General features: G+C 38.2%; 1 protein-coding gene across 4 annotated transcripts in view; it reads left to right on the top strand.

Annotated features, from left to right (window-relative positions):
• CTPS2 (CTP synthase 2) overlaps nucleotides 1-22,317 on the top strand; it is a 68,209-nt gene that overhangs the window by 41,427 nt on the left and 4,465 nt on the right. For 3 of the 4 annotated variants that reach the window (XM_065677389.1, XM_065677391.1, XM_065677390.1), the window contains exons 14-17: nucleotides 7,827-7,923; nucleotides 9,262-9,317; nucleotides 10,992-11,088; nucleotides 14,468-14,612. In XM_065677389.1, coding sequence (XP_065533461.1) covers nucleotides 7,827-7,923; nucleotides 9,262-9,317; nucleotides 10,992-11,088; nucleotides 14,468-14,612 — 395 coding nt within the window. Of the gene's footprint in view, nucleotides 1-7,826; nucleotides 7,924-8,092; nucleotides 8,176-9,261; nucleotides 9,318-10,991; nucleotides 11,089-14,467; nucleotides 14,613-22,317 lie in introns of those variants that run through there. The other variant, XR_010612263.1, reaches the window with a different exon arrangement.

The raw sequence follows: 22,317 nt of genomic DNA on the forward strand, positions 1-22,317 counted from the left end.
AAATACCTTGTAGAAGTTTTAACGTGTTTGCACTGCAGTGCCTTCAAAACATTTCAAGATACTTTCTTTTTCTTCCTATTCAGCTGATTTTAATAAAATACTCACCTATCAGAGATACTATTTTAGCTCAACTAGTAGAGAATCAGGGTTTAAATTCTGGTGTCCCTTTCGATATGTGGTCAACTAATCATTAAAGCTGATGGTCTGCCACTGATCTTTGGGTATTATATGAAGTATAATGCTCTAATTGTGAAACTGGGCTGCTTCCAACGTATCTATAGCACAGAAATCCTCATGGATCTAGTGTCCTTTATTTCGGTTTCATTCGTCTAGTCCAGATTCTAAATAAGGCATTTTCTTGTGGCAGTATCAAGCAACATGATGGTATATTTTTTCCTTCAGTTTAAAACCTCCATTTAATGATCTGTTAATCAAATGTGCAGTAGCTAAAGCTAGTTGGTGAAATAATTAAACTGCATGAAGTTGTTCATCTCAGTCAAGCATGTGTTGTCAGATAAAACGTAAAAATGATTTATTAGACTGAATCACAGACAATAAAGCAATTTTTCTTAAAACAGAAGTTAAACTACCTTGTGAGTACTTACTTGAAAACTTCCAGATTCTTTTTCAATTTCAAAGTATAGTATTGTACCATTACCTTACTTTTTTTTTTTTTTCCCTATTCAAATAGCTATCCTTTTGATAGGATGCTTTTCCATCTCCAACAAATGAAAGAAATAGTCCACAGATGTATTTTATTTCCATTACATCAACTGTTATTCTTTAGGATGTGCACACACAATTTAATAGATTTGTGGCAAACGTGCCCCTGCACCTGATTTGGCAGGCCTGAAAAAGAGAAGGGCTTAAAAAATAATTACAAACAAATGGCTGTGGCTTGCTGTTCTGATTTGAAAGAGATTACTCAAAAAAAATCTTTAAACTGATCCAGGACCTTTCCAGGGTGTTTTTCATAGCTCTGAAGTTAGCTGGGAAGTTTTACACCACCACAAAAGTACCTTCCAATTAAAAAGTACCTCCAGCTAGTATATAAATGAAAATAGGGAAAACTGTAATTTTCTACTTGCCCATGCACTTTCTAAACTAAACCACTTAGTTTCTGCATCCCTGATCATCAAGTACCAAATCACTGCTAGGCAGAAGTGGAAGACAGACAGGTTATCAGGATAGTTGGTGACACCGTTCTGTGAGAAGGATCAGAGGTTGAAATGCAGTCAGTCTTACTCAGGAGTCTGGAAGTGGTCTGATTATGTTAGGGAAATGGGATGGAAACCAGCTGCTAGTTCTGCTTATCTTCCCTATGAGGTTGCTGATTTTTATGGCAGATGAATAGAATTAAAAAAAAAATAAATAGTAGGATGGTGCAGGTTCTGGTACTAAGCATCGTCTGGAAGCAGGTAGCAGAAATTTTTCTCAGTTGAAGGTCTGGAGTAGTGAGCACTTAAAGTAAGCAATCCTTCTGCTTACTTTCTTTGAAGTAAATAATTTTCCTTCTGCCTTGCATGCTGTAGGCAGAGATGAGTGATAATGAAATGATTCTAATGCTACCTTGTTAATGGAAGAATAATGGTTTCTTGCTTACTTGTGGTAACTCAGGGTAGAAGAAGTACAGAACACAGTGGACAGTTTTAAGGGTAAAATGTGTGCTTTGTCTCTACCGAGGACAATCTCATGTCTCCTTGGCTACTTTGCGTAGCTTAGTTAGTGGGGCTTGTCTGTGGGCAAGTCTTCCATGGCAGTTGTCTGTAGGATATAATTACCTGAGTCAAGAAGCATCAAACATGAGCTTAAACAATCTCAGGCTGTGTTTGATTATCTGTGTCTTGTTTTTGTGGCTGGGGTGTTTGACGAAAAGAGCACCAGGCTCTGCCTCCCTCTCTAGGTTCTTCCCTCTGCTTTGGAATGCTCAGAGGTACAAACTCACTTCATGCCTTCCTCCTTCTGATGTACACATGTGGATTTAAGTGAATTAGAAAGGCAAAATTTCACATACTGTTAATTTCAGTTGGAGAAGTCTCAAAGGCAGTGACAGGGTTCTGATTTTTTAATAGATGAATGTGGTAGGAAGGGAAGGATTTCTGCTGGCTATAGATGTGCTGATCTTTCTGAAATTAAATTAGTGAATATTTGGTGATTAATTGTAGTATGAGCTGTACTGGTCCAAAGCCTAGAACAGCCTTCCACTTCCCTTTGGTTATTCAAGTCTGACAAATCCTGCACTCCCTGGCGTGGTGTGACTGGCCCTCCAGTGTATTTCTACAGCCAGCACTGCTTGACCTGATTCCTTTTGCTAGTACTGACAGTTTGAACTTTTCTGCTTGATGAAGTATTTAAGCTGACTCTGGGACATATGGTTGGAATAACTAGAATGAGTTCTAAAATCTGTTATGCAGTATCTGTATAGGCTTTGCATATCAACATCTCCATTAACTTTTTCTGCTCACTGCACTTTGCTTATGAGTAAGCAAGCACTGTTTGAAAAAGAAGTTACACCCTTTGTAACATTTTGTGGAGAAAATGTTACATTCTGCACCAGAATTTCTGCTTATTCAGACACAGTCCTTCTTAGAGAGTTTTTAGGCTTTAATTAAATAAATGCTGAAAGGCAGTTACTTAATTGTAAACCAGGAAATAACAGATCTTTGTAAAAGAGGATTTTCCAAACTGGAAAACGTTTGACAATAACAGGCTATGAGATTTTAAGAGTTTAAGAAATTTAAGCTGATACTTGCTGGAATATTTGGATACTGTGATGTAGTTTAGTTAAGAGAGTAGAGAACAGGATTTTTCAAGCTGGTTGCTCATATCACTGTATAGCTGCACGAGTCAGCTATAGATGATTTCTGCTTTGATCTTATATGTGGTGGTGGTAATATTTTTGAAAACAAGCATTACTTCAGTCAGAGTAATAGAGCGCTGAGTAGTCTGAAATCTGCAAGTGGCTTTATCCTATGTGGCTAGTTCCATCTTCGGGGGCTGAGTGCTTTAGATAAGTAGGCAATGATGGGGTTTGCTTGGAACTAGGATATCTTTGGGAAATAAGAGAATAGGTGATTCTGGCAGATAGGTGATCCTTTCACCTTCTTTCAGTAACTGGAAATATTTAAACCTTGGTTTTGAATGAACAGGGAAAGAATGTATTTTTGCTTTACTTGCCAAGTTGGAAGCTGTCAGTACTGTACTTAGTATTGCATCCATCAATTCTTTTCGTTAAAATGATTGTACTATTGTTTCTAAAATGTTAGTATAAACATCCCATTTGTAGGTGGCTGGGTCTGTCTATTGATGAACTTGTGAATGAAACAGATGAGGTTGAATCTAGCCAGTACTGACAAATCCTGAATGGAAGAGGCAATAAAAGAATGGTTTGAGTCTTTGTTAGTTTGTGTTTTGTTGTTTTTTTGTTTTTTGTTTTTTTTTATAGCTGTGTTCAGCAGGGATTAATATTCATCAATACCTGTCACTGTATTCACTACTCCTGTTTGCTTTCTCTCTGCACATCTCTTGTGTGCTGAGTGTCTTAGAGCCTCTTTTCAGTGTTCAATTAATCTTTAGGGTCAGGGCTTCTCCTGATGCTTTGATCAGCATTTACATGTGTAACAATTTATTTCAGCAGTGACAAATCATTTCCTTGGCAGACGAGGGCAGAGTAAAAAAGCAAAAAACCTAAAAATCTGCTTCCAAAGCTGACTTCCCAATGACTTGTTCAAATTAAATAATGTTCCTCTCCCTCCCCACCTTTCCTCACCCATCCTTCCCAGACAAAACCCAAACAGACACCCCTAACATCCCCCTCCCAGGCCCAGTATCCATAGTAGATGTATTTTTCAAAATGCATTGCAGGCTGTGAGGCAAAGCAAAGACAAAATTTAATGGTTCAGGGGTGATTACTAAAATGATAGGTGGTGTATTTTCAGGGCCTTGGTTGCTCCGTATTGAGTGTCTGGGCTTGAGAGGTTTTCTCATTAATTTTTATATGTGTCCTGACAACATTCGAACAACTCAAGCAGTAGATTTCTGAAAGAAAATCAGTAGTTAAAGTCACTATTCATCAGTAGAATGATTTAATACTGATCAGACTGTTTAAGATGTGTTTTGTATTATTTCAGAGTGATGATTTATTTCATGTTGACTGTCTGCTAAGTATAATATGTGGTCTCTGTAAAATCCCTGTAGTGCTCGCAGTTCTCAGAGATTTGGATGAGAAATTCCTTATCCCTTTTTGCATCCTCACTGCTGATGCCTTTTTGTTGCTTGTGGTACCTCTTGTTCTATGCTGTTCTCCAGTCTTTCAAAGAACTATTGCATAGTGAGAGCTGATTTATTCTGTGGCAGGAAGCATAAGCTCTTTGAAGAATCTATTCAGTTGCACAGTTGTTCAGAATAACCACCACTTGAAGGTTCGTCTTATCTGATCAAATGAATTCTGATAAATATGGCAAAATTTTCCATAATTTGCCATAATGAGTTGCTTTTCTGATGCTTATTACTGCCCTGGGAGTGTAGGGCAGTGGTGTCACTTTGCTTTCAAAAGCTTCTTGCACAAACTTTGTTACAGAGAAACTCATGTAATATATAAACACTGAGGGATGTGCTGTAATAGTTGCTGAAGTTGATCAGAGTCACAGAGCATATCAAAACGGAAGATCCAGAGTCAGAATAACTTGGAGGTACTACCTCATAAGTAGCTCCTTTCCTCACCTGACTATGAAAAATATTTGAAGCGTCTATTTTCTTACTATCATAAACATAAAAATCTTGGGGAAGATGGAGAGCTGGTTTATAATAAACATATTAATAACAAAATACGAACACATGCAGTAAGTTGCTTGAGATCAAAACTCAATATTGCTGTCATATTGGCAGAAAATTTGCCACTGGTAGAAATAAGGTTGAACAGTTGTATCATGTGATGTTTCTTAAAAGACATTTCAGTTAGGACTCAGGAGATATTAGGGAAGGTTTTAAGGATTGGATTATCTTTCGAATATGTGTTCCTGACCACACTAATATAACTGTTGAGTCATGGAAACGGGCCTTTTTGAAGACAGAGATTAGTTGAGGAAAATTGCCTGACTCTTCCCTGAGAGTCCGATTCTCCAGTGAAATTTTTGTTGGGCTTGCAGCCCCATGTCAGGTTCTGAGAGAGGGTGGCAGAAGCCCTCAGGAGAACAGATGAAGCTGTGCTTTCACAGTGTGACTTCATTCCAGGTTCCAATCTAGATTCCAGGATTCCAGTCTAGAGCTTTAGTGGGACTCGTGAGGATCAGTGTTCTTTGCCTGCTGAGAGAAGGAAGAGCTGAGAGTGTGGCCATACCCTGTTTGAACAGATACGCTCTGTTTAATTGAACCGGAAACCGTATATTTGCTAACTGATGATTTTAAGTCTTCCTAGAGGACACATTTAAGCACAATATATTAGTGAAATCTGCTATACACTGCATAGACAGGTCCACTTCATTTGGAGCCAGGTTTTTAAGAGCTGAGCTATGTCTTTCAGGAAGTTGCCATCCCACCTATTGTATCCCGATGTTTCCTTTTATTTGTGGCACTGTGCTCGAAGTTTTGATAGAATATCTTAGTACAGCGAAGATGAAAATAGTAAAATCTTTTTTTTTTTTTTTGGGGGGGGGGGGGTGGGGTGGAGGGGGTGGAGGATGACACCTCAAACACCTGAGTATTACCACGCTTCAGTTAGCAAAATTAGACCAAAACATCCTGCCCCAAATTTTTAGGAAGAAAAATCAAAAGGTGAGGAATTAAAATCTAAAGGTGAGAAAAATCTAAAGGGACAGTATTTAGGTGCTTGGTACACTTTTGAGGATGAAGGAATGTCTAGTCTTGACTTTAGCCTCCAAACTTAAGAAAACACAAGCAAACAAAACCTGTCTACTGCAAATATTTATGAAACAGCTGTTAAAGTGAAATTTTTGTAATTGCAAGAGAAGCAGATGCTTGGAAGTACTTGATAGCTGCTTGTTACTACTTCATGTCCATTTTACAAGAGTCAGGAGCATAACTTTTAAATTTATCTGTAGTAGGGGTGTAGGCAAGTAAATAACACCTCACAGAAAAATTGTGTTTGATTTCAGAGGATCAGAGTGTTTGACACATACACACAGTATACTGGATACATTTTAACCACTTCTGGTGTCCTGTGTTGTTTTGTGGCAACTACTTCAGGAAAAATGTGAAAGCAAATGGGTGGAAATAAAGTAAAAAGCAGACAATTTCATATTTTTAAAGTAATAAAGTTTCAGTGAATATTTTATTTTTTTTCTGTATAGTCCTCACCTTCATGATTTGAGAGGTAATTAAGGTATTTGTAATACCCCACCAGTTTGATCACAACTCCTGTTTGTGACATTTTGTAATGGGTATATAGCTTATAAATAGCAGTTTGAAGGCATAAGGTTATAGAGAGATAATTGCACAGCTGAAATGCATTGGCACAAGGCCAAAGGCCAAGCACTTTCCACCATCCTTTCTAAATTGAATAACTTCACTTTATGAGGTGTATCATCAGAAATTGTTTTCATTACTCCCAGAGGGCAAACTAAGGTTGATAAAAATCCAATTCCGTATTACCCATATGTATGAATATTTATATTTTTAGAATCTTTGTCAATTACGTTCCTCACTGACTGTCTGTGTGTGAATACATTGGTCATAGTTTCTGCCTACGTGTTTCTACACTTTTAAACTGTTTTACTTCTCTGAGGCAGACTTCAAGTCTGCCTTGTCACATGACTGTGAGACCCAGCAGGATTTTTCAAGCTAAGCAAAACTAAACATGCTCCTTTCATTAAACTGTAGTTTCTCACATCCTCTGAATCCCACCATCCTGGATTCCACTTGACCCACATAGCATCCATTTGACTCATCCATTTCAGTCCTCAAACCCAGTATTTGTGTATTCTTTTCTTCATATTTTATGTTAAATAGCATATTCTACATACAAGGCAAAGTGTTCTGTGTATTCTGAGGCAATCTGAGAAACCCTTTGGTAAAGGTGGAACTAAGGGGGAATGTTTTTCTGTTTTCTCCCAGTGATAAATTAGTGACTTATATAACATGAAATGTTGCAGTCACCTCTCTTAGTACTCTGCTTTTACAACATTATAGTCTTGTTACGAGTGCTTTCTTTCCACTCCTTTTCCATGCCTTTTCACTCCTCACCACTTCCCCAAAATGAAGACTTTTGCTGTCTTCATGCAACAGCTGTTTCTGCTTCTTAATGTAAGAAGGAACATTCTGTATAAAGAACAGTATAGGAAAGGGACTGGTGTTCAGAAATATTTACCTAGGATAATCTTTCAGCCTCTATCACTGTGTGGTTCAGGGACTTGCTTTTTCAGAGATGCTGTCTTTATTACTTGGAGGATTTTTTCATCTATGAAGTTATCAGTTTTAAAAAATGTATGTACTGTTATAGAAACAAAGAATAGCTTTTGGTAGAATTATCCTATTGCTAATATTTTGGTATCTGGGTTTGGTATTTTGTAAAAAAAAAAAAAAAAATTTTTCTAGCCCAAAAATTAAATTAAGGAATTAATAATAAATTGCTTTTGTTGATCATAACATTACATTAAAAAGTCTCACACCAGTTAGCTAATACTCTCAGTCTATTACACTCCCAGTACTTAAAACAATGCTTTAGGGAAACCAAAGAGTAGTCATAATTGGGAGTGCTTGGAGGAAAAACTAGTAATGTTGCCATTTATAAAACTGTGCAGCCTGTTACGCAGTTACTGCTTTTTTTTCTGTGTTGGATGAAACAGTGTTTATACAATTTTTCTCTACAGGTTATTGACATGCCAGAACACAATCCTGGAGATATGGGTGGAACAATGAGACTGGGGAAGAGGAAGACTGTTTTCAAAACACAAAATTCCATTTTAAGTAAGTTACATTTCTGCTCTTATGACTTGCCTTTTGAATAGGAACTCTGTAGCAAAGCAAAAATGCCAAAGCACATTTTGTTACAGTACTACAACCTCAAGCAAGCATTTTGGTGACAACTTTCCTGAGCTCATTCATTCTGATCCTGTTCCCATATATGTTTACCCAGGATTGGAATGTAAAGAAAGAAATGAGAGACATCTAGAAGTCCCAGTGAAAAGATCAATTAGGGTCCAACACTTTAAATAAACAGTGAGTAATCTGTTGAGATAACTGAAAAGCAGATAGTTTAAGTCATTATTTTTTGGAGAAGATCAGAACATTTTATTTTCTTTATGAGCTGATAGGATGTGTGAACCAGGACTGCTTGTTCTACCCTTGAAGCTTTTTGGTACCCCAGTCTCCTATGCTTTATGCTCTTGACAGACCTAAATATTGCTTGTCATTCTCTAGAGTTGCCAGTATACCTCAGCTTTAAATGTCACCTGGCCTCACTGCCATAGTCCTCACTTTATGAAAGACTCATAGAAAGCTCTGGTAATTTAGTCAGGAAATCTTATTCCTGTTTTTGATGCTTTACAACTTGAGTGGAAATAGTTCAATTTGAAAAGGCAGTTCCTTCAATTAACGCATATTTGCATTTTTGTAAAATTCCAGTACTATCACTCCACAATTTTTTGAGATCTTGCAGTCTAGTTCCTGTACCAACCATTAAGTGAGATTGTAGTCCTAATGACACTAAGATAAATTGAGAGCAAAGTCTGAGCCATGGCTGTAAATGAGAGATATGATTAAATTCTTGTTTACTGCATGCTTCTAACTTACCCCTTGTCTCTCTGGAATGTAGAGTGTTCCAGATTAGGCTCAATGAACTGCAAGAGTCCTTTGGGTAATGAGATCAGGAAAAGAGAGGAAAACAATATTCTCTGTCATTGGAGGTATTATGCCAGTTGGCATGCATTATCTATTAAAATGGAACAGATGTTACTAAAAGGCTTCCTTTGCTGCACCTATTATGTACAACTGTTGTAATACCCTGAAGGGATTTTATGTTGCTTGTTCATTCAAACTTACTTTATTTTAGGCTTTACAGTCTAAATTAGTTTAAATGTGACCTTTAGACTGTAGTCTACCTAAGCTATTTCTGGTTAAGGAATGTTGAATGTGAATCCTGAATAAACTTGGGTGACATAAACGAAACTAGTCGTCACTCAGAAAAGCGTAAACTTGGAGTGTCCTGTTACGTTCTAAATTTGATGTTTAAAAATTACATTGAAGTGTTGTAATAACTATTAAAGCAAGACATGAGCATTAATTTCTCTTTTTTTGTATATTTAGGGAAGCTTTATGGTGATGAAATGTTTGTGGAGGAGCGACACAGGCATCGATATGAGGTAAGCACTGCTAGTGTAGGTTGTACTCAGAAGTTAAAGCTCAAGCAAATTACGTTTATCTTGGTAAGCATGATTCTCCTTAAAGCCAATGTAGAAACATAACCCAAAATTTGGTAATAGATAGTGTAATTTAGATCAGAAGGAGCCTCTTCAGTCTTCTGGTTCAGCTTCCTGTTTTTGCTGAGCCAGCTTCAAAATTAGATCAGACTGCTTAGGATTTTGTTACCTCTAGTTTGAATCTCTCTGAAGATGAAGATGTTGATCTTTTGACAATCTGTTCCAATGCTTAACCACTTCATTATGATCCCTTTTTTCCTTTATATCTAATAGGACATTTCCTTTGGCAGTTTGCCTTTTATTTCTCGGTCTTATGCTGTGCATCTTTCAGAATAGTCTGGTTCAGTCTTCTTTATACCATTCCATTAAATAGTTGAAGTCAGCAACAAGATCTGCTCTCTGCCTTCTCTTCTCCAGGCTGAACAAATCCAGCTCATCCAGTCTCTCCTTCTATGCTGCATGTGGTCCAGCCCCTTAATCATCCTGGTTGGGTCTCCTAAGGACTTGCAATATTTTGTCAGTCTTTTTTGTGCTGAGGGGCCTGAAACTAGGCACAGTATTGCAGAGGTGTTCTTGCAAGTGATCCATAGAGAGGCATAATTAGGGTGCTGTTTCTGTGGTGGAGAAGTTGCAGTGTCTTAGCAAAATGGTATTGGAGAGTGATGTCAGAGATTACTTGACTTTCTGAGGAGTATTTGAAAGCTAAAGGCTTATAATCCTTAATGTGTTGATCCTTGGCTGATTTGGCTTATTTAACAGCTTAGATTATGTCCAGGTGGTGCACATTCTTTCATATATGGGTAGACTTCAGGCATCAAATGTAGGTGGACTTCAGGCATCTACAACTTGGAGGCTAATACAGATCACTTGCTTCCTACCATCCAACTCTGTATGCCTTTTGTATAGGTCCACTCCTCTGTTTGAGAACATCTCTGTATATTCAAGGTACTGTCCTTTGAGGAACTAGGTGAGAGCTGGACTCCTGGAGTTATTTCTCAGATAGTTCAGAAGGGACCTGACTCCACCAGTATCTACAGAGGGACCTGAGCTATGAGACGTATGCGTGCTGCAGACTGATTCAGACCATGTTAAGTTTCCTTAAAAAGCTTGGAGGAGAATGTGATCGTGGTAAAGGTGCTCAGAGTTTGAATAATAACTGAGTGGTTAGAATATCACCAAGGAAATGAAACAGCTCACTGCAGAACTCTTCAGTTTGAAGGAGAAGCTGAACCACAGCTTGTGTCATAACCACTGAAATGCAGTGTTCAAAAAGGAGGTTAGCCTTTATGCCTACTGCAGTGGGCCATGTAAAAAATGAGAAATGCAAGCTGCGCAGAATCAAGAGGATAGCAAGCAGGAGAGACTCTGAATTTAATTTTTTTTTTTTAGTATTATGTAGTAAGTTTTAAAATTACTAATTCACCTCTTATTAAATAAGCATGCCCACTTTTACAAATTTATACCTGAGTTGCTAAAACAAGAAAGCACAAGTTCCCAACTGTTTTCTCAATCCTTCTTATTCTTGTATGCATACTGAAAACATTACAAATAACCTCTACTGTTTGTTAAATCCATAAATAAATAGAATTACAATTATTATTACTTTGAATATTTCAGGTGAACCCAGAGTTGACTCACTGCTTTGAAGAGAAAGGTTTGAAATTTGTTGGCCATGATACGGAGGGGAAGAGGATGGAAATTATTGAACTGGAGAGTGAGTGTCTTACTTGTCTGTAGTACTTTCTAAATCTATTAAAACCATGTAAACTATCAGTTTTTCAGTTCTTAAATGCGTATAGGAATAATATTTATCTGTCATAACAGCCAAGATCATATTGGGAAATACTGCTGACTCCACCTGTGTGTTGCAGTGGGTGAAGATTCAGAGGGTGTTAGGAGGCATCTTACTCTTGTCAAGGATTGTGCATGTATTTGATTATCAGGGGAGACATGCTCCTTTTCCAAAAGGTCCTAATTCTAGCTTAGTGGGATTTGGCTGAGTAGAATCATAGAGTGATGTAGGTCAGCTAGTCTAGCCCTCTGCTTCAACACAGGGCTACCTTCAAATAGGGATCAGGTTGTTGAGAGCTGTATCAGTCAAGTTTTGAGTATCTCCAAGTATGCTGTTTGTTGGATTTCAAACCACTCACCACTAGTCTTTGAACCCAATAGTCCAGCCATTTTTTAACACACTTTGTAGTCTATCCATAGTCCACAGCTCCCAGATTGGATGCTAGGAAACCATATCAAAATCTTTGCATTGTGAAGTTAGGATAAAGGAAGGCTACTGCTCTCCCTTAATCCAAAGACTGATTGTTCCCAGGGTTGTTGTGCCCAGTTGTCTTCCTGTCTTTCATATGTCTGGAAATGCCTTGGAGGAGGGTTTGTTTCATAATCTTGCCATAAGCAGAGATTAGGTTGACTGTCCTGTAGTTCCTTCCATCTTTCTCTCTTGAAGAAGAGCATGGTGACTTTCTTTCTCCAGTCACCAGAGACCTTTCATGATCACCTGGGCACTTCAAAGATAAAAACCATCTTCACAATGACATTGGCCTACTCCCTAAACACCCTCTAATATTCTTACTTAGGTCCCGATAACTAATATATGTTCAGTTTACTTCAGTATATGAAATATGCATACATGCAGTATAGCCAAAGTATAAACCATTACTGGAATAAATTAGAGAGGATGTGAAATCTCCATCCTTGCTGGTAGTAACCTTCAAAACTTTACTAGAAAAATCCATTAGCAACCTGATTTAACTTCAAACTTGAACCTGCTTTGAGCAGAAGGTGAGGCTAGAGACCTCTCAAGATACCTTCCAATTACTTTGTGTCTCTCTCAGTTAGCTTCTGTTTAGAATTATAGAAAAAAAGTATGCAAATCAGATAGAAAGCAAGTTCCTTTCTATCACAGAGGTGATTCAGATGAGGGTTTGATACTGTGGAAATCTCATAGATTGGGGCTGCTTTGCCAAGGAAGAGCTGATGTCTTTTCTAAAAAAGTTCTGAAATAAAAAGGAGCTACACTGCATATGTTTGTGTATACAACACAGGGTAGCTCTTAGAAACAATCCCTTTAATTTTCCTTGATTCTTTGGTCAACTCCTTGCTTTTAAGTCACTGTTGGCTAAATGACTATCAGCCAGCTGAAGATGAAGGTACAAGTTTTTTTGTTTTCTTACATGTGCTCTAATTGCCGTTGGTTAAGATAAACTCTATGCATGAATTTATCATAAGAATACATTATCATCCCATGGAGTGCTATTTGTGACATGATGCTCCTGAAGATTCATTTTATGTACTCCATGGTATAATGAAGAACAGCACTGTAATTTTGAACCAGGGTTTGAATACAGACACCTACAAATAATGTCGAACAACTGCCCCACAGGGAGTAATCTGAGAGCAAAGGATACATGCGAATTCATAAAATACTAATTGTCATGGTGGGTTTTGCTTACTATGTTCCTGATATATTACCTTTGTTACGCATGCTGGTGTTGGGGAGCTATTTTGCCTGCTGTGTCTGAAAGAATTTCCAGAGAAAGCATCGTGAAATAAATCAGGCAGAATTTTTAAACTGCATGCTACTGTGAAAAGAGTAAAAGCAGCAGTAAAACCTGGAATTATTTCACAAAGGGCTACAAGGAGACTCTGATTCCTAAAAAGAGATAATGATCGTGTGGAGGAGGGTGGGTTGGAGCAGAAACACAGAAATAACACTATACCAGATAGCTCAGGCAAAGCTTTTAAGCAAAATATTCCCACAGGAAATATTTGGTGCTTTGTCATTGCCTTGTTTCACACCTTTAAAGAGCTAATTTCCATGGTAGATAGAAAGAAGTTATGAGATAAATTTAGGATCCAGGTTCTCTGTAAGGCATAGCAGCAGAGACAAGATCAGTATACTAGATCATATTATCTTCATAGAAGAAAAACAAAGCTTTTTTTCTTATCACTTATTATATACTGCACAGAAATTCCTTGAATGGGATTATTTTGGAAATTGCTGAACCAGAAGAGATCTGTGGTTGATTTCATTCAGTGTCCTGGCACTAGAAGTGATTAATGTTATTTCCTTTAAGACAATATTCAGAGAAGGAGCAGGTGCACATCATGGAAGACAGCGAAAACATTTTTCCTTCCTTCCCTTTTGAAGAAGACAAAAGGAAAGCAGAAGCAGTAGTTAAAAGAATTGATTTGATTTGGAAACAGAGTGCTGAAGATTTAAGAGAGATGAAGCAGCATGGCTTGTTTATCTTAGCAGGCAGAGTTGAATGATAGTGATAGTCATCCTTAATCACATAGGCCAAGCAGCAGGAAAGAGCAGTGCCATGAGAATTAATGACAGCATATATAAATTGGCAGTAACAAAGATGCCCTGTGAATTAGGGAAAGGTTTCAAAGCAAAAGGAAAGAGTATTGTAAGAGTTTTTGAGTAGGAGCAAAAAAAAACTAGCAGGTGTTATGGCAGAACCTTGACCCTGTTTGCTTGAGACTACATGATGTGACTGCATTCAGTAACAGGAGACTGGACTTTATGTCCCAGGAGATGGATTCCAGGCCTAATTATTTGAAGCTTTGTTTCCCACAGTTTTCTCTGTATGTTGCTATCATACCCATCTCTTAGTGTGTAAATAGTGGCTATATGGTGGTGCTTGGTCCTTTAGGAACTGTTTTATTTTTTTTCTCTCAGATATATATGGATGCATGTTTTGAATATACATGCATAAATATATGTTGGAAACCAAACTACTATGAAAATAACATGATAAATGGAGACTTCGTGGTTGCTTCTCCCTCCCTCCCCTCCCACCCCCATGTCAGTACAGGTTTATTATTCAGTTTTTAATTACATCATTGTGCATGTTAGGGTCGAATGACAGCATGGTTTTTCCTTAATTTGTCTTACTAATCTTCTGCCTCTGATGTCAGTTGCTTTTCGTGGAAAAAGTGAAGGTATCCTGCTGCCTCACTGTTAAATTCACACATGCTGATCTGACTTTTTTAATTCTGTGAAATCTTCAATAACAGTTGTTTTACTATCTTCTTCCTACATCTTAGAATTATTTTTGACATCTGTCTTGTAGATCACCCATATTTTGTAGGAGTTCAGTTCCACCCAGAGTTTTCCTCAAGACCTATGAAACCTTCGCCTCCATACCTTGGACTGTTGCTAGCAGCAACTGGGACACTCAGTGCATACCTGCAACGTGGATGTAAATTGTCTCCAAGGTAATCTTTCTTACTTACTTGCCTGAGGTTTGAAGTCACGTTTTTTGGAGGGACTACCTTGTCCTTCAATTCAGGAGTCCATGAAAGGAAAAGGAGTTCTTAACGTACTGATTTACTTGTTTCTGTGCATGTCTGATGTAAACCCTGGTAAAAAAGTGACTGTAAGCAGTAAGCACAGTTCCTGACTTCCTCGTTTTCAGGGGCTATTAGGGCTAAAGATGGATCCATACATTATAACCAGAAAGAAGCAAAAAAACCTTTAACAAAGTCATGAAATTAGTGGCCTCCTGTGTTAACTTTCAATGACAGTAGTTTCACAGGGAAAGGTATTTGTCAGAGGATCAAGTAATAAAATGAAATTCTTATTTCAATGACAGTAGTTTCACAGGGAAAGGTATTTGTCAGAGGATCAAGTAATAAAATGAAATTCTTATCTAGTTGTATTTGAATGATGATAGTTCCAAAAAAAGAAAACATTGATTTTATTTTTCAGTAGGTAAATAATTAATACTATCTAGCAGGCACAGGCCTGAAACAAAGTGGTTGGAATACTGTTAGACTTATAGAAGGGTTTGGATCTAGAACAAAACTGAATTGTGCAGCCAAACTAAAATTATTTGTCCCAGTTCCTTTGGACACAGAGTTTTTGGTTTATTGAATGTAGCAATAGTTTTTCGCCAGTGTTAACTCATTCTTGTTTATTTCAGTGATATCAATAGCAGTTATAGTTTCATTACAACAAGAATAATAAGGAGGTCAGAGGGAAGTCTAGGGTACAGTTACAAAAAGAAAAACAAAAATTAAAAAAGAAAATCACAAGGACTTAATAAAACAGAACGGATCCAGTGCTGACTTACTGCCTTCTCCTCCACACAAGGCACCAAACTTAGTAGTTTTGTGGGGGTGTCTTTTTGTTTTCTTGTATTTTTGGGTTTTTTTGGGCTTCCTTTCTATTAAAATTAGGTCCTTTTCTTAAGTGAGAAATAGAAATTTTGTTTTGGCCAAGCCAGACCAGATGAATCTATTTTGGTACTCTGATCCTTATGGCTGTCAGTTGCCTTTCATAAATGCACTTCTTTGCTCACCATGGCCAATTGTGCAGTGGTGTACATAAATACAGAATTTCTTAACGAGCTGGAAAATACAGCTTGATTGATATACTGCTATTACCATATCCTGTCGTTGGTATTAGTGGTCATTATCTACCTTTTAAAATTTGTGCCAGTGCATTACACAGTTCAAATTTTTGTGGTGCTTGGCATGAGGGAGTCTTCAAGCTCAGTGATTTTCAGTCTTTTCCTGATGTGAGCTCCCTCTGCCTCACAGTTCATCTTGTTTCCCAGGTCCCAATATCCTTCCTCTTATTGCTTCCTCCCATAAGTATACCTATTAATCTCTCTGATATAAAGAAAAATTACTTTTTTAAAATGGGTGATCTGTATGTGTCCTAATTTAAATTTAAATCCCTTAGCATTATAGCAAATATATTTTCTAACCCTGACTTTAAGTTTCAGCACTTACTGAATGTGCTGCAGTTAGGCTTATTTCGATTAATCAGTAAAAAGTATATACCAGTCTTTTTCTTCACATTCGTACAATAAACTCCAACTAGTACTTAAACATTTAGGAAAGACGAAATTTAGTACTCCCAAACTTTATATATAAAATACAGATTTTGCCATTTACCTGGTTACCCAGCAATCAAGCAAACCACTCTGCCTTGAGAAGGAGCATTGGAATAGAAAAATATTTTGAGAGTAACAGAGGAGTATTTTGCAGGGAGGAGCATTCAGGAGGGAATCTCAGTGGTAATTACAGCACATCCACTTGTATTAACATATGCACCTGCTGAGTGGAAAGAATTTCCAATTTAAACCTTTAAATCCCAGAATGCTGGTGATTTCATTGAGCAGTAAAGCTAAGGCAAGTCATAGCAAGACTGAAACAAACCTGAAGAGGGGATTTTCTGCACACCTCATCCAGCACTGCCTACATGAATTGTAGTCATGCTGCTGACTACAGCCAAGATGTTACCTGAAAGAGAATTTGTGGAGACCAGCAAGTTGAGCAGATTACATAAACTAAGCTATTAAAATTCTAAAAAGAGAGTCAATGATGGAGTTCTGAGACAAAAGGAAATACATATTTTAGCATGAGGTCCTTAACAGGAAAGCATTACTCCAGAACATTTAACAGCCCCATAATTAGAATGCAATTTTAGACACATCTGACACCTGGACAGAAGCCCTAGCTTCTAAGCAAAGTAAACTGTAAATTTAAAGACGCATCACACCTCCCAGGAGAATACCCTAAATAAATAAAGTGAACAATAATGAGTGAATAATTGTGAGGCTTAGTCTGGTAGACAGTCTAAGGAGACAATGCTTACACATTGGAACAGGCATACCTACTTTGAGATTGGAATGCATCCTCTCGGTTAAACTTAGTTCCCAGAAGCTTTGGTGTATACAGAGACAGTCAAGAACTGAGCAAAGAGTCAGAGTAACTCAGTGATGAGTTACTACTTAGTTACCTGAATTGGTAGTTAAGCATCTGACTTGCCTTTGTTGTTTCAGCTTCTCGTGCTTTCTGGCATGAGTGTCTAACCATCAGACAAAGCCATGCACTTCATTTCCTTGTGAATGGTTTTAAATCATGACCCTTCCAAATATTTCCATGGAAATACTGAAATTGACATTTATTATGGAGCTGAGGAGGAGGAGAGGCTGCCAGTTTACATTTTCATTTTAAAGAACAGAGGAGAACCACAGGAGACTCTCAGAAAATGTACAGTACCCACAGATACACTGCTTTTTAAGAGAAGACAAAAGGTTTTAATAGAAAAGTAGTGAATGAAGAGGAGAACTCTACACGTAATGTTGGCTTGTACTGAGTCTTACAGTTTGATTTTAAAAAAGTAATAAAAACTGGCTTATCCTTGGGAACAATGTCATATGGATTGCAAAACCTCTGTTGTACAATAAAACCATATTGCTGTTCCCCCCCCCCCCACAAGTTGAGCATCAGCAGGGTTTATTTCTTCTCTCAGCTTAACACACGTCTTTACTAATGGCCTGCAAGAGTAGGCCACAGTGCATTAATGATATTTGCATATGTCATTTAAATAAGAGCTGAAAGCACTATCCAGAACAAAGAAATAACATAAAAATATGTAGGGAATTCAAGACACCTGTGCTGAAAATAATGAAATCAGGTGTTTATTTGGAGGAAGAGGATAACAAGCTAAAGATAATTAATTTAAACACAAATGTCCAGTAGATGGGAGGAAATGCAGGAAGTGTAAGATGTTTCTAGGTGAGAAAGTGTGGCAACTTTTTGGAAATTTTTGCATGTCATCAGTGAATATGCTAATGTGCCAATAGGCACCAATCCAATGCCATCTAATCACAGAATAGTCTGTTAAGTTCTGGGAAGGTAATTAATGAAAGATTAAATTAAATAAAAGATTAATAAAAGATTCTGAGTTGCCTTCAGAGGCAAGGAACAAAAGTGTCCAGAGGTGTGGTGCATAAAGACACTTGGGAAGATTTGCCCATGTAATGCTTACTGCACTAAAATGGTCCAAGTGCCTCCTAAATCAGCTGTGTAGAGAGGTTTGGGCAAGCACCTATAAACAGAAAAGGAAGCAGCCTGTGAGACATGTTCTCTGGTGTATGAGGGACAAAGAAGGTATGGGCAGTGCTATCTCTTATGTCACCTGTACATTGTCCCCAGCCAGGAACAGATCTGGCACAGTATCATATTTCTACCATTGTCCAAATCCAGACATTTCAGAGGAAGGGAAGGATATCTCGTGATTTGAAGACTGTTAAGAGGGCAGCAAGAGAGGGACTGCTCTACAAGATAAGTCAAACCAGGAACCGGGGTGGAAGATGTGCTGGCAGGGGTAGTGTCCTCACCATCAGGAGTTAGAACCACAGTCACCAAAGAAGGAAGGTGAACTGGCACCAGTGTCAATCACCATATCCTACAGACAATCCAGTGCAGAAGTGCAGAGTGATGAGATAGGTCTGAGGTCAATCCAGGAAGTCCAGTCAGCAAGTCAATACAGAACTACAGAGTTGGGTACAGGCATGCCTGCTACATAGCTCAGGCAAGGATTAGGAGCCAAGGCCCCATGGCCCATCAGTGGAGGCCTAAGTGAGGATGGTCAAGGCAGCTAAGACCTGCTGGGACCCTCAATGCTCTTGCAGAAAACTACAAAAAAAGATTTTAAGGAAATCCTTTCAACAACAGCAGTACCTAGAGATCAACTTAATTAAGGCAGTTACTTTGTCATTTTAATATTAGGTGTTTACAGTGAAGACACTTATGAACTAGTCACCCCGAGTCTCTTTCTGTACTTGCTAAGTAAATATGCACTTTAAAGGAGTCAGATAGCTCAAGATAATGCTTAAATGGGTCAGAAGCATTATACCTACCATACAAGTGCCTGTTTATTGATTGTAAGCAGCTGAAGATGAAGATGTCTAAAGGTGAATGAATTGAACCCCATGTGCGAGACTCAGCTGAGGGGTTTTATAAACCCCAGATTCATTCTGGCAGCTTGGTTGTGATTTTTGTAGTGCTGGGTCCTAATAAGACCATTATCCCGCGTCTAGTCACGTGAGTGCAGCATTTATTTTAAACAGCCACAGCCTATACTAAATATAATTATGTTTATGTTTAATTTGTATTGAGGAAGAAATGCACTTAGCTTGGCTCTTGCCTTTCCTCAGAATAGCATTATTATAACAATTATTAACATTGCTTACGTTTCTAGAAAAGGACTTTTTTTATCAATTATATGTCAAAAAAGAATGAAAATAGCCCCTCTGAAACTGTGTGAATTACTTCATTTCTAAAGGACATTGATCTGGATTTCCAGATAAAACAAACAGAATGTTCAAGGAGTACCCATTTTACAGTTGCCTGTTTCTTAATAAAGACATTGAAAGCAGGGACTTTTGAGCAGCTGTTTGAGAAACATAGACTTAAAATTGATCTTGAGACTTAATTCTCGTGATTCTGCAGCTGAGATTAGTTGCTGACGTGATGCATTCCAGCTTCATTCCATGTAGCTCCAGCTATCGGCTGCTTTCTATACCATACCAATAGGATGGTATGGAAATACCATATTGCCATACCATATGGAAATACCTTGCCTCCTTCCATGTTTTGGACTGATGCATAGCAGATGTGTAATGATGCTGTCAGTAGAACAGAGAGATCTGAAATGAGCATATATTTGGTAATAATGGAGCCTGTGCAGGGGGAAGCTCTTTTTATTGCTTACATGTTGAGAAGACAGGGATCTGAGGATGAGTGAACTTCAAAACAGAACAAAACCCCGTAATGTAATTTCTGAACAGAGGATATTGCAGTTCACTGCAAAGTGAAATGCCAGCTAAGTACTAGTATATATTTCACGTTGTAGTTAACTGCAAAGTGAAATGCCATATAGGTTCTGGTGATTCTTCACTTTGCAGTGGATGTATTTCCATTAACTACTGGTAGATATAAGGATCAAAGTGACCAGAATTCTTCATCTTGAAGACTAAAGTGACTGACTAGATGCAGTGACACTGCATGCTCTGAGTTTTGTTTTTGTTTTTCTCTTGGCCACATCTTTATACTCCAGAGCCCAAGAAAAAAAAACAAAACCAAAAGAGAATAGAACTGCTGTGGACACCTTAGATCTGCCCACGGCTCCTTTTTGTTGGGAGTCTAGTGTTATAAGAATTGTTACAAACAAGCAGTGGGTGTCAGGTTCCCACCCAAGATAAAGACTAGATAATTTGTACACAAAGTGAGTACAACCTTGCTGAAGGAAATGTAAGCCTTTTTTTTTTTTTTTTTTTTTTTTTTTTGTCAGTTCGGGGCTCTACGTGGAAAACTGTCATGAAGGAAAAGCTGGGCTTATTTGGTTTACCACCACCACCGCTTTCATAGCCAGCACATTTAAGTAAGGTTACATAATACAAGCTGTAAGCACAAAATATCCATTTAGGTTTCGAGTTTAATATCCATTTGGATATTAAACTGTAGTTTGGAAGGAGGTACTTTTTATTCACTTTTTATTTATTCCAAAGAGAGATGATGACTCATTTGTGGTTAGTACCACCCGGAGTTTTTCTTCAGATGACTCATCAGCTGAATACAGTTCATACAGTAAATCTTACAAACTGGACATCAGCACTGGTTTGCAGCTGTAACATGCAAGTGCAGATATGCCGAGATTCATGAGTTCCTGTTTGCTTTGAAGTCCACTGGCAGCATAATTTTTGAAGAAGCTCAGGTTGTCTCAGATCCAAAATTGTTCTTAATATGATAACCACAGCTTCTGGGGATACTTAGAGATACTATTCAAGCAGCTGAAACTGTGAGACTGACAAGTTACCTGAGTCTGAACCTCAAGAGCTGATCTTTACCTGGGTATTTCCCCTACCTTTCTTGCCACTGTGGCCTACCTGTTAGAGAGAAAACTGGCTTACACTCAACAGGACAACTGTGAAGTAGGGAACACCGTGAGGTGCTACTGCAGAAGTCAAAAGTGTGATGACAGGATCCTTTCTCTGTGATGTGAAGTCAAATCTTGTGCTGAATTGGGCAGTGTGGTGACAGTAACAAAATTGTCCTTGGCCGAGTAAATGTTTTAGCCTCTGTACTAGTGGCTAACCCAAGTGACCCTCAGCTTCGGCAAACTGGAAACAGGCCTGAGAAGTTGGGGTGGTTAAGTCAATGAAATGATGGAAGCATCCAGCATTGTGTGAGTGCTTCTATTTGCAACTGCCTCTAAAACCTATGGCATTTGGTGGGGGAGGACCTGTGATGGGAGTGCTGGGTGGAGATCAGCGCCTGTCTTTAGGAGGTGAAGCTGGGAAGTTCTCCACTCACCTCATTGGTCCTGCCTCTCATACTGTGTTCTGTACGGAGCTCTGGCATATGTTTTTAGGCTGTGACTGCCACAGGGCAGCAAAACCAATTAAAAAAACCCTGAATTGTGTGAAGATTTTGGGGTTAAACCAGAGGTATAATAAGATTATGCAGCTCTGTGCAGTCACTGTTCTACCCTCTGTTCCGTGGACATTTTTTTCTCTTTTGCTGTGATGTGAAAATGCAAAACTGTTTTAATAATAATGAATTTTTATTCCATGTTTCCATGGGTACTTTCAGAAAGAAGTAAGTACAATGTCGGTGATGTTGTGTTTGTCTGTGTGCATCTGGCATGCTTGATCATACTGTTAACACTTTCCTCACTTGAACTGTGTAATTGCCTGCCTGCTGGTGAAATTATCAGGTTAAGCATTTCTCTCTAGCCTGATAAAACACACTCTTTGTAAGAACTGCATCAACAACATGTGTGTCATGTGAAGAAAGGGCAGAGTGCTGTATGTTAGTGCTTAATGTTAGAACAGTTGGAATTTCTGTGTTGTCTTGTACAGAATATGGTACAGTGATGTGATGTAACTGTAGGAAGCTTCCCTAACAGTCAGAGGTAGAAATTAAATGAGATGACTGTTGGTGCCATTTCTGCTGTCCCACTCTATTAAAATGGCTTTTAGGTTTTACCTAATCTTTGATTTTATTTTATTTATTTATTTATTAAAGAAGAGAGCATGAAATTCAGGCTACAAAGTTCAGGCTTCATCAGTGCCCAGTAACAAGATTAGTATAGTGCAGTGTGTTCACTGTTCCACTTCGC

Source organism: Lathamus discolor, chromosome 4 (assembly GCF_037157495.1).
Source record: "Lathamus discolor isolate bLatDis1 chromosome 4, bLatDis1.hap1, whole genome shotgun sequence".
NCBI lineage: Eukaryota > Metazoa > Chordata > Aves > Psittaciformes > Psittacidae > Lathamus > Lathamus discolor.